The sequence below is a fragment of the Spermophilus citellus genome (assembly GCF_964194105.1).
Source record: "Spermophilus citellus genome assembly, chromosome: 6".
Lineage (NCBI taxonomy): Eukaryota > Metazoa > Chordata > Mammalia > Rodentia > Sciuridae > Spermophilus > Spermophilus citellus.
This window is the reverse complement of record NC_138187.1, coordinates 142,512,014-142,531,084: the sequence shown is the minus strand read 5'-3', so window position 1 is coordinate 142,531,084 and position 19,071 is coordinate 142,512,014. Positions and strand designations below refer to the sequence as shown.

The following is a 19,071-nucleotide window of genomic DNA, read 5'->3' as shown; positions in this document are numbered from 1 at the left end:
AGTTTCGTGGGCATGGCTTCCTATTATCCTAAGCTTAGCAAGAAGAGGCTTTTAAAAACCCAATCTAAGCGGCTGAGGTTATGGCTCAGTGGTAGAGCGCTTGCCTCCCACATGCAAGGCCCTGGGTTCAATCCTCAGTACCACAAATAAATAAATAAAATAAAGTTATTGTGTCTAACTACAACTACAAAAAAATAAATAGTAAAAAAAAAAAACAATCTAAGATTATTTATGAAAATGTAATTTACAGCCGGGTGCAGTAGCACACACCTATAATACCAGCAGCTCAGGAGGTTGAGGCAAGAGGATTGAAAGTTCAAAACCAGCCTCAGCAACTTAGTGGGGACCTAAGCTACTCAGTGAGACCCATCTCTAAATAATTTTTTAAAAAGGGCTGGGGATGTGGCTCAGTAGTTAAGCACCCTTGTATTAAATTCCTAGCACCAAAAAAAAAAAAAAGACATATAAAAGTATGAGTCTACATGATAAATTAACATTCTTTTTTTTTTAATAAATATTTATTTTTTAGGTGTCTTTATTTTTTTATGTGGTGCTGAGGATGGAACCCGGGTCCCGCCCCTGCGAGGCAAATGCTCTACCGCTGAGCCACTATCCCAGCCTAAATTAACATTCTTAATACTACATCTATGTAAATAATCAGGCAATTCTAATGAGACCAGCTTTATTTTGTGACCAAGAATAATCTTTCCTTGAGATTATATTTTATCAAAAAGGGGTAGAATTTGGGGGGAAATTGTGCTTCAGGAGAAGCATATATTATGCATCATCTAAAGAATACCCTCCTATATAAAGTATGATTCTAGCCTTCTATTGACATCAAGATATTACAGATTCTATCTAGCAGAGGTTCAATAGACAGCTCTTCATAGAAAAAATCTTCTTTCTATCTTTTGTAAATTCATTTCAATGTTCTTTTACTTCATATAAATTTGTGCTTATTTGACAATTCTTTTTAACTAGTTGTGACATAGGTTCTTGAAGTTTATTAAATTAAATCTTAATGTGTTCATTTTATGTCAGTATGATAATCATTTTACCTTACAAAGCATTCCAAACAATGTAGCAAAGATTCTGAACATTTAATCTGTAATTTATTTTTGGTAGGTACTAAAAGTGAGTTAATTACAAAATAATCTTGCATAATAATATAAATTATAGGTAGTCTGGATTTTAATATTATATGAAATGGAAAGTGACAGTTAAACGTATCATCTTTTAAATTGCAAATACAGCTCAGTTGGTAGAGTGCTTGCATCCCATGCACAAGGCCCTGGGATCAATCACCAGTACCACCACCCCCCCCCCCAAAAAAAATTTCATCTCTTACTTTCTTGTCCCCATGAATTGGCCTTTCCATTTTTCTGCCCAGAATACTCCAAAGCAACTACTTCTACCTGTAGAAATCCTACTACTTTAAGGTTCATTCATTTTATTGAACAGTCATTTGTTGGCTGTTAAGTGTGATTTGAAGAACTATGGCTGATGATGTGGTAAGCAACCAAAAAAATAATCCTTTCCTTCAACTGAGTTTCAAATGAAAACGTATCCTTTTACTATTGTAACATGTGGCAAATAACTTAAGTTCCATATCAAAAGCCATGCAAAATTCAGGTATACTCTTCTTTTTCCTCTCTCTGAAAAAAATGTTTATTAAACATATTGCGAAGTGAAGATGACTGTCAGTACTAAAGAATATCTTGCTATTATATTTGACTCTGAATTACACAAATGTTTACTATAAAAACAAAATTAAATCAAAACTTATTTTTTAAATCCCCTAATAATATGAAAGCAAATTGAGAAAAAAATTTAAGTGAATTTAAAACACAGCAATTTGATTGTACATCTAAAATAGGATATGTACTAGCTGGAAGAGTAATCCTGTAACTCCTGTAATCTCAGCGACTCAGGAAGCCATGATTTGAGACCAGCCTCAGCAACTCAGTGAGACGCTGTCTCAAAATTTAAAAAATTGAAAGGACTGGAATGAAGCTCTATGGTAAAGTGCCCCCCAACTCTGTTCAATCCCCAGTACCACACAATAATAAATAAAATGGGATACATCATCCTAAGGAATAAAACAAATTTAAGGAAAAAAATTCAATTGTTATGAACATTACTGGTATTGTTATTCTGTGTGTGTGTGTGTGTGTGTATGTGTGTGTAAATAAAATCTCAAACTATCAAACCGTAAAGGTATCATGTCAAAGACATGAGACTGCTTAAAGTGGTTCCTGAGTCTAAATACAGGATAATTTGAGCATCAATAAGAATAACTGCAGTTGAACTAAAGCTTCAAACAGATTAAATATCTGTTCGTAACAACATTTTTAAAAAAGAAAAACCAGGGGCTAGGGATGTGGCTCAAGTGGTAGTGCACTCGCCTGGCATGCACGGGGAACTGGGTTCAATCCTCAACACCACATAAAAATAAAAAAATAAAGATATTGTGTCCACCTAAAACTAAAAAATAAATTAAAGAAAAAAAAAAAGAAAGAAAAACCATCTTACTTATCTTTGCAGGGTGCCAGAGAATCAACACATTATTCTAAAAACTGGTAAATGATGGAAGGGAATGCAATCATTAAACACACCTTCATCTCAAAATATACTGCTTCTTATTAAAACATTAAAGGAACTTATTTAGAAACATACCTTGTATCTTTTTAACTTTTGCACTTCTTCTTCAATAAGCATCTGATTTTTGGCAACTTCTGATTGAATAGCACTTAACATATTACTACCCTGATCTGTATCCATAGGTTCCTCCTTAGAAGAAAGAAAAAAAATAGCACACCCTAATGATTGAGGCTTAAGTCCAGAATATTTTTAAGTGATTAACACATTATAATTATTTTCAAGTTTCTACCCTTAGAAATATTGACAAAATATCAACTTAACAATGGCAATATTATAGGATAAAAGCTCTAAAAAGTATCTTCCATATTTCTAAGTTTTACAATAACACATAAATTTCTACCTAAATACCATCTATACATGAATATACTGTACTGCTATCTTTTATTAACCTATACAATAAATTACCTTAAATATACTCTTAAGAACATACTATCAAGGGATTATAAAAAAAGTTTGTCTACTATTAATTCTCTTCTCTAATCATATTTAGTACAGAAAGGTAATCATAAAGACTAGTAGAAATTAAATGTGAATCTAAAAGTACTCAATTAACTCTTTGAGAAATATACTCTAACTTGCTTAATTATATAATGAAATCATAATAGTTACAACAATTCATAGCTAACATTTACTTAGCCCTTCCAGTTGTCACTCATTGTTTTAATTGGTTTACATATATTGTCTCATTTATCCTTATGATAACCTCCTCATAAACTAAATACTACTATTATAACACTACATGAAGAAACTCAGATAGCCACTGTCTGACAAAGCCAGGAACTAAATCAAAGTAGCCTGAATCCAGATTGCATTCCCTTAATCTCTATTTAGGAGATTTGAGTAAGTGTGTGTGTATATATATAAATATATATATGTATTGAAAATATGTGTATATATTTTAAAAACCAACTGTATATATTTTTTGTACTGGGGATTGAACTCAGGGGCACTTAACCACATCCCCAGCCCTTTTTTACATTTTATTTTATTTACAGACAGGGTCTCACTGAATTGTTTAGGGCCTCAATAATTTGCTGAATCTGGCTTTGAACTCATGATCCTCCTGTCTCAGCCTTCCAGGCCATTGGGATTACAGGTGGTGCCACCATACCTAGCTTAAATGTATATTTTAAAAAAGAAAAAAAGATACTTTCCCTGAGAGAATTACTAAACTAGAACTCTGTACTTAAAAATATGGCCACAAACCTCTGCAAGTTGTCTTTGTAACTCTGCTATCTTCTGTTCATAAATCATTTTTCTGTCAGACACAATAGCCATTAAGTTAAATCGAATTTCACCTTCACTGTACCTAGAAAAGAGTGATTTTAAGATTTTTACAGAATTACAAAACCATTGCTATTAAGCTAATCCACTATGAGTAAACCATTATTCTTTGTGATAGTTACCCTATCAACTGGCTAATAATTCAAATTGGCATTTCTAAAAGTTTTTGTATATGAAAAAGTAATAATAACTATAGTAAAAAATTTAGCTAAATTTCATCACAAAAATTTGTAAATGTTCTAAGTGTTAATTACACTTAAAACATTTGAAGTATAAATTTTATGTAACATATTTCATCATTTTCCCTAACTTTATAAGAAATAATGAAAATTCATTTATTTAAAAATATCTGAAAACAGAATAAACTAAGACCCCACATTTGTTGGATTAATTATACTGGAATCTTCTTCTTCTTCTTTTTTTTTTTTTTTTTTTGGTACCAGGGATTAAACTCAGGGACACTCAATTACTGAGCCCTATTTTGTATTTTATTCAGAGAGATGATCTCAATGAGTTGCTTGGAGCCTCACTTTTACTTCAAATCCTCCTGCCTCAGCCTCCCGAGATGCTGGGATTAGAGGCATGTGCCACCGTGCCCAGCTATGCTTGAATCTTGACTGTAATTACTCCTGACTACACAATTTTTTCAAAGTCATGATACAGTTTCTATTTTTAATTAATATATTTTAAAATTTTATTTCTACCTTATAAATATGTAAAACATTTATGCATTTCATTAATATAATGTATAATTATATTTTGTAGTGAAATTTCTGAATGTTGTTTTTTACTACTCTGATACCAATGAAATCTCTTATAGCATAAGCTTGTTTACAGTGGAAACTGACATTTTAAAAATTATCTATAACATGTATATGGCACCTACTCAAGATAAAAACATATAAAAAAGTTAAGCCCATTTTGCATTAGGTCACCTCCTTTGGTTTCTCACAGTTCTATTCATGAAACAGAACACAGCCTAATGACAGCATGAAATATGTAAAAACTGTTTTAAAATTTTCACTTGAGGAATTTGCATGTTCCTATTCTTCCCATTAAGTTCAACATCCAGAACATATATATTAGAAAGAGACAAAGAAAAAATGTTCAAATGAGAGAGAAGGCAGGCAAGCTAGGGAACTCAAGACCCAAGAATGACAAGATGATGAATTCCCTGAGTTCTTTTTATGTCTCATTCATCACTCATCCAAGACTTGGAAATGAAGAAACCAGCAACAGCCAAAAAGAAAACATAAAACAAAAAGAAAACCAGCAACAGCCAAAAAGAAAAAATAAAAAGTCCAACAAAAATCTGTTCTTGCTAGTCAATCAGAACAGGGGCAGTGTGGCAAGACAAAAAACTTTTGGATAATAATTATTCTGCTGTAGCCAAACACAACAATGATCCCACTCCAACCACATCAACAAAAGTGAAGAAGAGAGCCTAGACTTCCCACCTCACTAGGCTGTAATGAGGCACCCAAGTTAGTGTCAAAATGAAGACTTGAGTAGTGAGTTGGGAATTTTATTCCTGCCAGGTGAAAATAACAATACCCATTTGCACTATTAGAAGACATTGAATAGAAACCAAAACATTCATCTAGTGGCAAAGAAGCCCATCCCTGTCCCACTTCAGTATCAGTAGAAGCCATGCAGGGATCAGTTAACAAGGCACTCTGACCTCTCGCAAACAGAATGGTATCCATGGAAGCCTTGTTTGCAGGCCCAAACCCGGATCCCTGCCCAGCAATAACAAGGAAACCAAGGAACCTCTTCCCTCCTTAATAGAAGCTGTGTAGAAAACCTGAACTTACAATCCTATCTGTTCATTAAAAACAGTGAAAACATGGGCTGGAGTTGTGGCTCAGAGGTAGAGCATTCGCCCAGCATGCATGAGACACTGGGTTCGATCCTCAGCACCACATAAAGTAAAATAAAGACATTGTGTCCATCTATAACTAAAAAAGAAATATTATTTTTTAAAAAACAGCAAAAACAGAACTTTTAATTATTTGCTTATTTATTATTAGAAATTGAACCCAAGGGGCATTCAACCACTGAGCCACATCTCCAACCCATTTTATTTTGAGATTAGGCCTCACTAAATTGCATAGGACCTCACTAAACTGCTGAGGCTGGCCTTCAACTTGGGATCCTCTTGTCTTAGCCTCTGGTCTGCTGGGATTACAGGCATGAGCCACCATGTCCAGCCAAAACAGAACTTATTTAATGAGATCCAGAGTCTTATTATATAATACCCAGAATGTTCAGGTTCATACTTAAACCATGAAAATCTCAAACTGAATAAATAATCCACCTGATAATGAGATGACAGATGGCAAACTTATCTTACAAAGATAAGAGTTGTAAAAAAATGTTTCAAGGAGCAATTACAAATACACTGGAAACAAGTGAAAAATGAAAAGTCTCAACAAAAAACCAAGATATTAAACAGAGACAAATGGAAATTTTATTATAACCCAAATAAAAAATAAAATAAACCTCAATGGATGGGCTCAAACAGGAAAATGGAATGGAGGGGACTCCCAGAGGAAAGAATCAGTGAACTTTTTAAAATATAGAACAACAGAAATTACCCAATCTGAACCAAGAAAATAAATAGACAAAATTAATAGAGCCTCAGGGACCTGTGGGACTAAATAAAAGATCCAACAATCAAGTCCTTGGGGTCCAGGAAAGGGAGGAGAAAAAGGGTGAGGTTTACAAAGTATTCCAAGGTATAATGGCTGAAAACTTTCCAAATTTGACTCAACATATACCTATAGATTTAAGAAGCTGAGCAAATCCCAAAACACAATGTAGCCAAATTTCTACAAGCTAAAGAGAAGGAAAAATATCTTGAGAGCAGCATGTGAGAAACGCCATGCCTACAGGAGAATGACAATGGATTTACAGTTTAAAAAAAAAAAATGGTGGCCAAAAGGAAGTGGCATAAAATTTTTCAAGTGCTGAAAGAAAAGAATGTCAATCCAGAATTCTGTATCTAGTGAAAATATCCTTCAGGAATGAAAGAAAAATCAAAATATTTTGGATTAAGGAAAATAAGAAATCTGTTCATTTAGAACTTACTCTTTGAATAAGCTAACAATTTTCTAAGCAGAAAGGAAATGATAAAGAAAGGTATCCTGGGCTGGGGTTGTGGCTCAGTGGTAGCATGCTCGTGCATGAGGTTCAATCCTCAGTACCACATAAAAGTAAAATAAAGATTATTGTGTCCACCTAAAACTAAAAAATAAACTTTAAAAAAGAAAAAGAAAGAAAGGTATCCTGGAACATCAGGAAGGAATTACAATGTAAAGAATTTAAAAAATGGTTAAATAAAATGTTTCCTTCTCTTTAACTTTTGTTAAATTATGTTTTGTGTTAAAGTGAAAATCATACTGTTTTCAGTCAACCATTGTGGTACACAACTGTAATCCTAATGGCTCAGGAGGCAGAGGCAGGAGTATCACCAACTTGAGGCCAGCCTCAACAATTTAGCAAGCCTCTAAACAACTTAGTGAGACCCTGTCTCAAAATTTTAAAAAAGGGCTGGGGATGTATCTCAGTGGTAAAGTGCCCCTGAGTCCTATCCTGAGTACCAAAGGAGGGGGAAAAAAGTTTTCCTAAAATGTATACAGAAGAATTATTTAACTGTGTTATATAGAGTATGTAAAGGAAGGTAAGGTTCTATATTACACCCACACAGGTAAAACATTGACACCAATAGACTGTGACAAACTTAAAAACCACTAAAAACAAAATATAAGTAATACACTAAGCCAAATGTAGTGGTTCATGATTATAATCCCAGCTACTTGGGAGGCTAAAGCAGGAGATTCACAAGCTGGAGATCAGCCTGGGCAACTTAGTGAGATCCTATATCAAAACAAATAATTAAAAGGGTTGGGGAAGTAGCTCATAGCACAACATCCCTGGTTTCAATCCTCAGTAACTAACACACACACACACACACACACACACACACACACACACACAAGAAATACACTAAGAATAATACATATAAATAAAAATGGAATTTCAAAAGTATTTAAATAACTTACAGTAGGCAGAAAATAGAAAATAAAACAAAAAGAAAAATGGCAGAATTAATCATAACATAATTATATTAAATGTACACTTAATTTCAGATCTTATAAATTCACTGCATTTGATGTAAGTGATCTCAAAACATCAAATAAATGACTCCCTTTAAAAAAATCACTTTAATTATGATATGAGTAAGTTAAAAATAGAAAAAGGAAAAAAAAATCATACATATGTTAATCCAAAGAAGCAAGAGTAGCTACATAAAGAGACAAACTTCACAGCAAAGAAAACTATTAGAGACTGAGAGAGCAAAAGGGACATTATGTATTGATAAAAATGTTCATCCAAAAACAAGAAACAGTAATGATAAATATGCATGCACCAAACAACTCAGCTGGAAAATGCATGAAGCAAAAATGATAAAGCTGAAAGGAGAAATAAATTCAAAGTTGTCCCTTTTTTTGCAAATGATTTGATTATCTATGTAGAAAAATGCCATAAAATTTGGATATGTTCAGTACAAAGGATGTAAGACAAAGGGTGAAAAAAACAATTTTATTTCCATGTATTACCAATGATGAGATGGAAACAAAAAATTAAAATACAATATCATTTATAATATCACTCAAAAGAATATGAAGTGCTTGGGTATAAATCAGACAAAATGTGTACAGGATTTATATACCAAAAGCCACAAAATGCTGATAAAAGAATGCCCCACACACACACGGGGCATACAAAAATAAATAAACAAAAGAAATTTAGAGATCTAAATAAACGCAGAGACCAGATTCATATTGGAAAACTCAACATACTACAGATAACAATTCTCCTCAAATTGATCTAAATGTTTAATATAATTCCTATCACAATTCTATCTAAGAATTTTTGTGGCTACAGAGAAAATAAAAAATGCAAATTTATACGAGAAAGCAGAGGAACTAGAATAGCTACAACAATTTCAAAGAAAGAAGTGAAGTTGAAGGCATCAGTCTGCCTGATTTCAAGACATAGCTACAACAACCAAGATTGTGTGCTACTGGTAGGACAATAGATGAATAATAAATCTCAAAATAAAATCATTCAAATATGCCTAATTTGATTTTTAAAGGTTCAGGAAGAATTCAGTAGAAAATGGGTAGTCTTTTCTAACAACTGATGATAGAGCAATTGAATATGTGTAAGCAAAAACAAAAAACAACAATAACAAAAAAATCTTGACCTAAATGCCAAACCATATACAGAACTACCTAAAGCAGATCACAGATTTAATATAAAATAAACTATAAACATTCTAAGGAAAAGAAAAAGAAAACAGGATCTAGGGCCAGGCAAAGCACTTTTAATCTTGTGAACAAAAATATAATTCATAGCAAGAAATATTGATAAATCGAACTTCACTGGGAATAAGACTCTGCTCTATGAGAAACCATGTTGAAAGGATGGGCTACAGACTAGAAGAGAATATTTGCAGGCAACATGTCTGATCAAGAACAAGTATTTAAAATACACTGGGGACTCAACAGTCAAAAATTAGAAAATGGGCAAAGGACATAAAGAGATTTTTAACATCATCAGTCAATAGGAAAATGTAGACAAAAATCACAACGAAATATAAGAATGGTTAAAACAAAATAATTTGACACCACCAAATACTAGAAAGGATGCAGAGAGAAACTGGATTATTCATATTTTCTAGGAAAGTAAAATAGTGTAACCACTATGGAAAAGAGTTTGGTAGTTTCTGAAAAAACTAAACATGCATTTACCACAAAACTTTATGGACACTCCTATGCATTTATCTCATTCATATTTATATGAAAGTGTACAGAAGTGCTTACTGCAGTTTTATTCAGAATAGCAAAAAATGCCTATGTAATCCATATGTTTTTCAATGAGTTAATAGGCAAAAAACTGATATGTTCACACCAGAGTAGTACACATCAACTAAGAATAAACTACTGATATATTTAACAACTCAGAATAATCTCCAGTTATGTCGAGTGAAAAAAAAAAAAAACTAATGTAAAAAGATAACACAATGTACGATTCCATTTATTTGCTCTGTCTTGATGATATCAATGTTAATATCCTGGCTGTGATATTATACTATAGTTTTTGCAAGATACTACCATGCAAGGTAGAATACACAATATGTCTATATTCTTTCTTATAACTAAGTATGAATATATAATTACCTCTAAATAATTGAGTATTTAAAAAGCCATCAAAAACAAAATTTTAAAAAACATCAATCTATACAAATATTTGAAAACATCTCACTTAATGGAGACTAGCACATTTAAATTCTCTAAAGTTATGTTGTATCTGACATCCATGTAAAATTTGGACATTTTTAGAAATAGATTTCCTGAATACATTAATGCAATCAAAAGTAATGTTCTATATACAGTGCTCAAAAAAAAAAAAAAAAAAAAAACAAGAAAAAACAAACAAAACTAAAATCCTGAATGTTTATGCCAATGAAATTAGCTGAGCATTTACTTTTGTATTCTTTTTTCTATGACTGGCCGTACTGCGGTGATCCAGTCATCTTGATTGCAAGCACCTAGAAAGAAATTTTAAAACCAATTAAAACAAAAATAAGCGTAATCAACATCAACACTCCCTCAAAAATCTTTCTATAAATACGTTTAACAAATTCAGGACAGTAAGTCATTTTAGCATTACTATATTAAGCTTTAATTCTTATTATCTTGATTAAAGATTAGGAGAAAGAATATTAGCCTAATTTGTACTGTCATATTATTGTCTTACATGGGAGATACTAAACAAATATTTGAGGAAGTAATAAATTAGGAAGTTTACTCATTTAAACTCACAATCCTGTGAGATAAGGATAACTATCCTGACTTTACAGATGATAAAACTATAAGATTAGAAAGACTAAACCACATGTTAGGACAAAATAAGGATTCAAGCCTTATTTACCTGACTCCCACAATCCTAACTCAAAAATTAAAAAGTGAAATCCATCCATAATGTGGTCCAATTTTACCCAAATCTTTTAATCTTCTTTTCACTACAAGTTATAGCATAGCTACCAGTTGTACAGTAAAACTGGCTGTTTTATCTTTTACTTCCTTTATATTTGATAATTCTAATGAATAAAGAATGTTGACCAGATAAGCAAGATAGAATATTGCACAGTAGGGAAAACAAGCATCTACAGAATTGAAGGAACATTCTATAAATTTTCTGTAAAAGACACAGAAAAATACATATCTTAAAATATAGAAAAAGCACGTAAATTCACACTAAATAAACTACTGTTCTATACAAGAATATGGTCAAAAAGTACAAACAAAACGAACATACATTAACTTTTTTTTTCAGTGCTGGGGATTGAACCCAGGGCCTCAACATGCCAAGAGCTCTACCATGAGCTATAACCCAGTCTTAAAGAATTTTTAATACAAAAGTACAAAATTTGGGGCTGTGATTGTGGCTCAGTGGTAGAGTGCTCACCTAGCATGCCCGAGGCACTGGGTTCGATCCTCAGCACATGTAAATGTAAAATAAAGATGTTGTGTTCACCTAAAATTTACGAATAAATATTTTAAAAAATTTAAATTTAAAAAAAAGTACAAAATTTTATGAATAGCATATAATATCAGATTCTCAACTAAAACATGTTCTGCTGGACTTCATTCAATCCATTTTAAAAAGGAAAAGAGAAAATTTAATAAGCTCATAATAAGGAGTTAAAATTATTTATGGATAGGCTTGGATGCAGTCTAGCATGTACAAGTTCCTGGGTTCAAGTCCCAGCACTGTGGGGGGCAAAAAAAACCCCAAATTTTTGTGGATCATTGTTTTAGTATTATTTCAGAACTACAGATTGTATCCTTAATAACCATTTATCATCTTTCCTTAAGGTTAAAGACAGGGTAAGATAAGGACAATTTTGCCCTTTAGTACAAAGAAGAGCACAATAACATTCTATCTAAATACAAAGAAAGATATTTAATAGGAGATTGCTGAACAGTAAATTAAAGTGATTGTTAATGATCCAACTTCAAATTAAAAAAAAAAAAAAATTTTACCTCAGCCTCACAAGACGCTGGGATTACAAGTATGAGCCACCATACTCAAGCCAAATGAAAATATTTTATTCCAAGATGATGTAAGAAATGCTTGTTATCCCCCAGTAAATAAAAATGACAATAACAACCTTTTAAATTTACTAAGTATTTTTTTAACTGGAAAATAAAATATAAATTATGTAATCTGTGGGTTAAAAAATATTTTCTCTTAGAAAAAAAATTAAAGGTCAATTGAATTATTGCAGTTAACATGTCATTCCTATGTTATTTTAATTCCATAAAAAGCTAACACTTTCATATTATACTACCTTATAGTAACCTCCACTTTTAAAACGTAAGCAGTACTATAGCTTAAATAAAGATGAATAGTCAACTTTTTTGTCCTTGTAAAAATAAATACTAGGGCTGGGGTTGCGTCAGAGGTAGAGCCTAGCTTGCAACAAGCACTTACCTCGATCCTCAGTACTACATAATAAAAATAAAATAAAGATAGTGTGTCAATCTACAACTAAAAAATAAATGTTTTTTAAAAAACAGTTAAACACCAAGAAACCAGATTACCTAAATCAATTGGTCCTTCTCTTAATCCATCTAATTCATACAGTCTTCCATTAACAGGAACATAACTGACAAAGTGAAAAGCATCTTCTTCTTTGGCTGATGTTTTTGCATCAAATTCAAACATTTGCTGTCTATAGTTAAGAAAAAAACAATGAGACAAAGAAACAAAAACAGAAACTGTACTTATTAAACATAAAGACTCATTACCTGGCAAAACTGTTGTGTACTTGTCGAATCACATCTGAATTGCTCAGTGCCAAACCCTTCATCTAAAATAATTTTAGAAGCAGTATATTAAAATAAGAACTATGACAAAGAGGTCATTTTAGGATTAGGAAAAAGATTTTACTCACAGCTGCATCAAAACTTTGTGAAAATTCTTTAAACTCTGATAATGTCTCTCCTAAATGAACATCTTGATGGGTACAGTTCAATAACACACTTACAATGGCTTGAGTGGCACATGCATTGTTAATTACCTATAAAACATAAAAGCAAAGATATTATTAATTTTTTAAGTTTTTAACTGGTGAAAATGACCCCCAAAATATATTAATAGTTTCCAATTTTTATTTCATAGTCTTAGCATAAAAATAATAAAAATGTTTGATTTCTAGTCTAGTCTATTTTCAGGAATTGGCTGCAATTCTGGAGTTGATTCTAGAAAACAAAGAAAGCAAATGAACTTATAACATTAATGAAAGCCAATTCAGTTAAGGTTACAAGACCAATCATCCAACATAGCTGATTAAGCCAAATGAACTTATCCTCCCTTCACACTCACTTCCTCCTAAATGTATTTCTGCCTATCCAACCCAGCACAAACTTTTAACTCATCTACGTGGCTTTTAGATAATCCTGCAACAACTCATATTAGTTTCTACTCTCATTTGAATCCTCCCAAAGAATATATAATGTCCACTCAATCAGTTTTTACAGTTTTGAACTTCAGCTATTAAAATGTTCATTTAACAAAAAAAGCTACAGCCATGTAGCTTTCTAGGCACCTCACATATAACAAATTTCTTTTGATTTGTTTTGTTTTGGCACCAGGGATTAAACGTAGGGGTGTTCAAGCACTGAGTCACATCCTCAACCCCTACCATTTTTTATTTTTTATTCAAGACAGGGTCTCACTAAATGGCTCAGAGCCTCACTAAGTTGCTGAGGCTGGCTTTGAACTTGAGATCCTCCTACCTCAGCTTCCGGAGCTACTGGGATTACAGGCCTGTGCCCCATGCCTGGCTCATTTATTAAATCTTTTAATCCTTCTAACCTATGAAGAAGAAGAACTATTCTTTGGGTTTTGCTGTTGTTGTTTGTTTGTTTATGTTTGTCGACAGTGCTGGGGATCAAATCCAGAACCTGACTCATGCTAGATAAATGCTACAATCCTCACCCCTAATTTTTTCTTTCTTCTTCTTCTTCTTTTTTTTTTTTTTTTTTTTGAGTGCAGGGGGATCTAACCCAGGGCCTCATACATGCTAAGCAGCTGCTATACTACTGAGCAACAATCCCAGCCTAAAGAAGCAACATTCTTATTCTTGTTTTATACTTGTGAAAGCTGAGACACAAAAAGATTAAGACTATATTCTCAACTAAGGTACTTTCTCTTACTCCCCATCTTAACAGACATGATAAGACTGTGTTCTCCATTCTCTTCTTCCCAATTCCTAACAAATATAATACCACTACCATTTCTATAATTCCTCTATGAAAGTAATACATATTCAAAATCATCTCAGAATTGATGATTTAGAGGAGATCTGGAATCCAATTAACATTGTCACTGATTTCTATTAACATAAACTTTGATGTGAATCAATTCTTTACTGAATTTGGATGATAAGTTTTAATGATTAAAGAAGACCATAAATGTGGCTAACTAAAACTTTCTAATATTTAACATTCCCTTATCTTGGGCCAAAATTACCTAGGATAAAATTGTCTGATGACAGGAGTACAGTGAAGTCAAGCTCACACATTCTTTCAAAATCATGACACATTAAAGATATACTATATAATCAATGCTGGGTTACAAAGCAAAGCTTTTAGAGTTATCTATGAAACATTTCTATGACCTAAGGACTTCAAATCTGCCACCTACCACTTTACAATTTTTTTTTTTTTTACTGAAGTAGAAAAAAAATGTCCTATAGTTGCTGATATTTCTCTTTTGATGTGAATAACAATTTATAAAGTCCATGAACAATTATAGCTTATAGCTCATCTTGTGCATGTGTCTCAAGAAGAGTAATGACAGTGTACATGGGAACATGAGAATAAAAATACTTCAAGTTTTAAAAAGAGTTTAGTGCCACTAAGTGGTTATGCTATACACAGTAAAGAATTACCAAAAGAAGGGGAAAAAATTAAAAAGTATAGCCACTCTTTCAAATAATATTTGCTAGTCTTTGTGGAAAATGCTGAACAGTGAACAAGAGAGATGTGATTTTTGTCCTTAAGAAACCAACATAGGGGCTGGGGATGTGGCTCAAGCGGTAGCGCGCTCGCCTGGCATGCGTGCGGCCTGGGTTCGATCCTCAGCACCACATACCAACAAAGATGTTGTGTCCACCAAGAACTAAAAAATTAAATATTAAAAAAATTCTCTCTCTCTCTCTCTCTCTCTCTCTCTCTCCCCTCTCTCACTCTCTCTTTAAAAAAAAAAAAAAGAAACCAACATAATATTACCATATATATGTGTGTCTATACATAAATATATGTACATATTTGAGAAAAGTTTGTAACTTATGCTACAAAAAACCTAATGCAATATATATTATTTATGTGATTCCCAACTTCTTAAATTCTTTATTATGAATATTCTATATACTCTGGTTTTTAACACATTTTAAAGTTAAGTAGTAGAGTTCAACAACAGAAACAAAAATAGAACAGGGGTCACAAGCAGAGCTAGCTCAAAACCTTAAGAATTTGGCTTGAATTCCTTTGATGGGGTATACACTTTAGTTTATCAGAGCTCTTTCATTTCATGTCTCTTATACACAACAATTCACATATTGATGTTGTCAACCTGATACTGCAGGCATTTGATTATGTAACCTTGTACTCAAGAATAACTTCTTTTCAAAACTTATGAAGAAAAAAAAAAAAACATGGTAGATGCCCTGGGGAATAATACTTAGCCTAAAGTACTACATATATAATCAATCTTCATTGAGTCATAGCTATAGCAATATAAACAAACTAAATTTTAACATTTATTAACAGTCCAGAAAAAAAAAACAGTATAGAAGGTAAATTATGGTTTCTTAAAAGAAATGTTACTTTAGAATGTGCCTATAATTCTATCAAGTAGCTGGCTGATTAGGGAAGCAAAGGCAGGCAGATTCCTTGAGACCAGGAGTTTGAACACCTGGGCAACATAGCAAGACCCCATCTCAAAATAACAAAACTTTTTAAAAAGTAGAGATAAATGTGCTGCTCATCACCAAAAAAAAAAAAAAAAAAGATGAACAATAACACCAAAAGAGTTAAAGAAGAAATCATTTTACAATGGAGTATCAGATAAGGTCTCCCTATAAGTGAAATTTTAACAGGGCTTTGAAAACTTGGACCCAGAGAACAGAGAATGAAATTTGTTCTATGAAATAAAGAGTTTGAACAAAGAAACAAAATAAGAGGATATATTTAAGAGGTAAAGAGCATACTGATTTACAGTAAATCACTGACCTTGAGGATTACTATAAGAGTAAAAAGTTTTACTAGGGAAATAAAAATTAATACTGCTTCAGAAAGACTCAGGTTTATAGGAATGATTGAAGGGAACTGAAACCAGTCATCTGGTGATAATGACAGTGTGAAGTAACTAGTAAAAGGTGGAAAATTAATAAAGTATAAATCACTTTCATACCAATATGCAAATAAAAATCCAGAAGAAACCATTTTGAAAACTTATGCAGAAATGGAGAAATTCTAACAAAAAGTATCCTAATTCAAACTAACAAAAAAAGATAGAAACAGCCTGAATGGTCCTTTATTAAAGTGAAACAGTGGTTAAAAAAAAAAAAAAACTCTCAAACAGAAAACAACCTCATATGATTTTACATACCAATTTTGCCAAAATTTAAAGAAACAGATCATTTTACACACACACTTTATAACTTTAAAAGAGGAAATTCCATCTCATTTCATGAAGACAGCATGAACCTAAAAAAGTCAAAGTCATCACAAAAAGAAAAATTGAGGCATATTTCATTAATAATATTGATTTTAAAAGCCTGAAACAAAATACTATTTAATCCAACAGTATATAAAAAGAAACCACACCATGACTTAATGGAGCTATTGGATGACTTAATATTAGAAAAATTCATAAATGTAATTAACTGAAGTAACCTACCAAAAAGGAAATAAACAAAATCATTTAGAGGCAGAAAAAGCCTTTGAAAAAATTTAATATCCTTTCATAATAGACATTTGCTATTTAATAAGAGAACTGTTACATAAGAATATATCTTTAAACAATTTCCTTATCTTAAAAAATTACATTTAAAAAAGCTGTAGTAAATAGTAAAATGGGTAAATGGGTAAATAGTAAAAGTATTCCCTTTTAAAGTCACAAATGATTTTACAGGAAATCTCAGCCAGCCAGGCAATAAGACAAAATAATAATAATAATAATAATAGTAATTAGATCCAAAAGAATTATAAAAAAAAAACAAAACTGGGGTTATATGAAGATGATATGGTCATTTAGTTAGAAACACTCCATTCCCCCCCCAAAATCCAACAAATTATTACAGAAAATAGGAAAGTTTTAGCAGAACGGCTAAATATATTAATACATAAAAGTGAATTGCATTTCTTAATACCAGTACAAATACTAGGAAAAAGTAACTGAAAACGAGATATTTACAACTATAATAAGATATCAAGAAATGAAGAATAAGCTGGGCATGGTGGTGCATGCCTTTAATCCCAGTGACTCAGGAAGCTGAGGAAAGAGGATTGTTGAGTTCAAAGACAGCCTCAGCAAAAGCGAGACACATCTCTAAATAAAATGTAACACGGCTGGGGATGTGGCTCAGTGGCCAAGTGCCCCTGAGTTCAATCCCCAGTACTGAAAAAGAAATGAAGACTAAATCTAACAAAAGATCTATATCTACAGAAATGTCACCTGACACTTTAAAATTCTAAATATAAAGAAATAGGAACCGATTATGTTCAGAAAGGTATACATTCTCCATATATATATATATATATATATATATATATATATATATATATATTCAGTGCTACTACTGTCAAAATTGTTACACAATTTTTCATACAACTTGGTAAGATTATAAAATTTCCACAAAAAGCATAGGACTAAGACAACAGAGTTATTTCTGGAAAAAACAAGAGAAACGACCCATTACATATCATAACTTCAGGATTCCAACATGGCAGCGGGCGCAGAGAGATCAAGTCTCTGACCTCTTCAGCTGTGCAGGCATAGGGAGTCGTAAACAACCTAAATCTGTTTACTCAGGATCACTAGGCAATGCTGAGCTGACGTGGATCTGGGGCGAACAGTCTGGGCCTCTCAGAACACACTCTGAACCCGGATCGGCTGAATTCAACCTCCCGTTCGCATGCTTCCTGCAAACAGACAGCTGTGACTCAGCACTAATCCATCCGGCTGAAACAACTGGTCAGCCCTTCTCATCCTACGGAGGTAAATGCCAACCGAGCCTTCATAGGCCTTCATAGGTAGTGGTCACAGGTTTGAAACGGGGCTTGGGAGAGACAGTAAGGACCCACCCGTTGCATTGGTCGCCCGGCAAAGGGAAACGAACTGTCGCCATTTGCAAGAGATACCACCATGGCAGAGAACTGACGTCATCAGACTGCGGCGGAGGAGATAACTTTATTGAAACCTGCGGCTACAGGTGTGTAATTCCCTAGCCTTCCCTCTCCACACATCGGGGAAACCTTAAGGGTCCCTCCCAGCTCTCCCATAAGGGCCCCTCCCAGCTCTCCCGTGAGCCAGCCCGAGGGAATCAGAGGTGGCGCAGGACCTCGGTAAAGACAGAGGGCGAGGGAAAAGATAATCATGGAGAAACAAACTAAATTTTTTTAAAAAAGGATAAATAATCAAACATGGATGGAAGTACAAACCATATATCAATAGTAACTCTGAATGTTAATGGCTTAAACTCTCAAATAAAGCAACATACGTTGGTATCATGGATTAAAAAAACAAATCCAACAATATGCTGCCTCCAGGAGACACATCTTATTGGAAAAGACATACACAGGCTGAAGGTGAAAGGATGGGAAAAAATATACCATGCACACGGTCCTCGTAAGCAAGCAGGGTTGGCCATCCTCATATCGAATAAAATCGACTTCAAGACTAAGTTAATCAAAAGGAATAAAGAAGGACATTATATACTGTTAAAAGGAACCATTCACCAACAAGACATAACAATTATCA

At 32.9% G+C, this 19,071-nt stretch overlaps 2 protein-coding genes across 2 annotated transcripts in view; one reads left to right on the top strand and one right to left on the bottom strand.

Annotated features, from left to right (window-relative positions):
- RO60 (Ro60, Y RNA binding protein) overlaps positions 1-19,071 on the top strand; it is a 301,212-nt gene that overhangs the window by 218,521 nt on the left and 63,620 nt on the right. The window lies entirely within an intron of this gene.
- UCHL5 (ubiquitin C-terminal hydrolase L5) overlaps positions 1-19,071 on the bottom strand; it is a 48,544-nt gene that overhangs the window by 7,338 nt on the left and 22,135 nt on the right. The window contains 6 exon segments of the mRNA XM_081300544.1: positions 2,677-2,790; positions 3,868-3,970; positions 10,501-10,564; positions 12,624-12,754; positions 12,831-12,892; positions 12,977-13,102. Of these exon segments, the coding sequence (XP_081156670.1) occupies positions 2,677-2,790; positions 3,868-3,970; positions 10,501-10,564; positions 12,624-12,754; positions 12,831-12,892; positions 12,977-13,102 (600 nt within the window).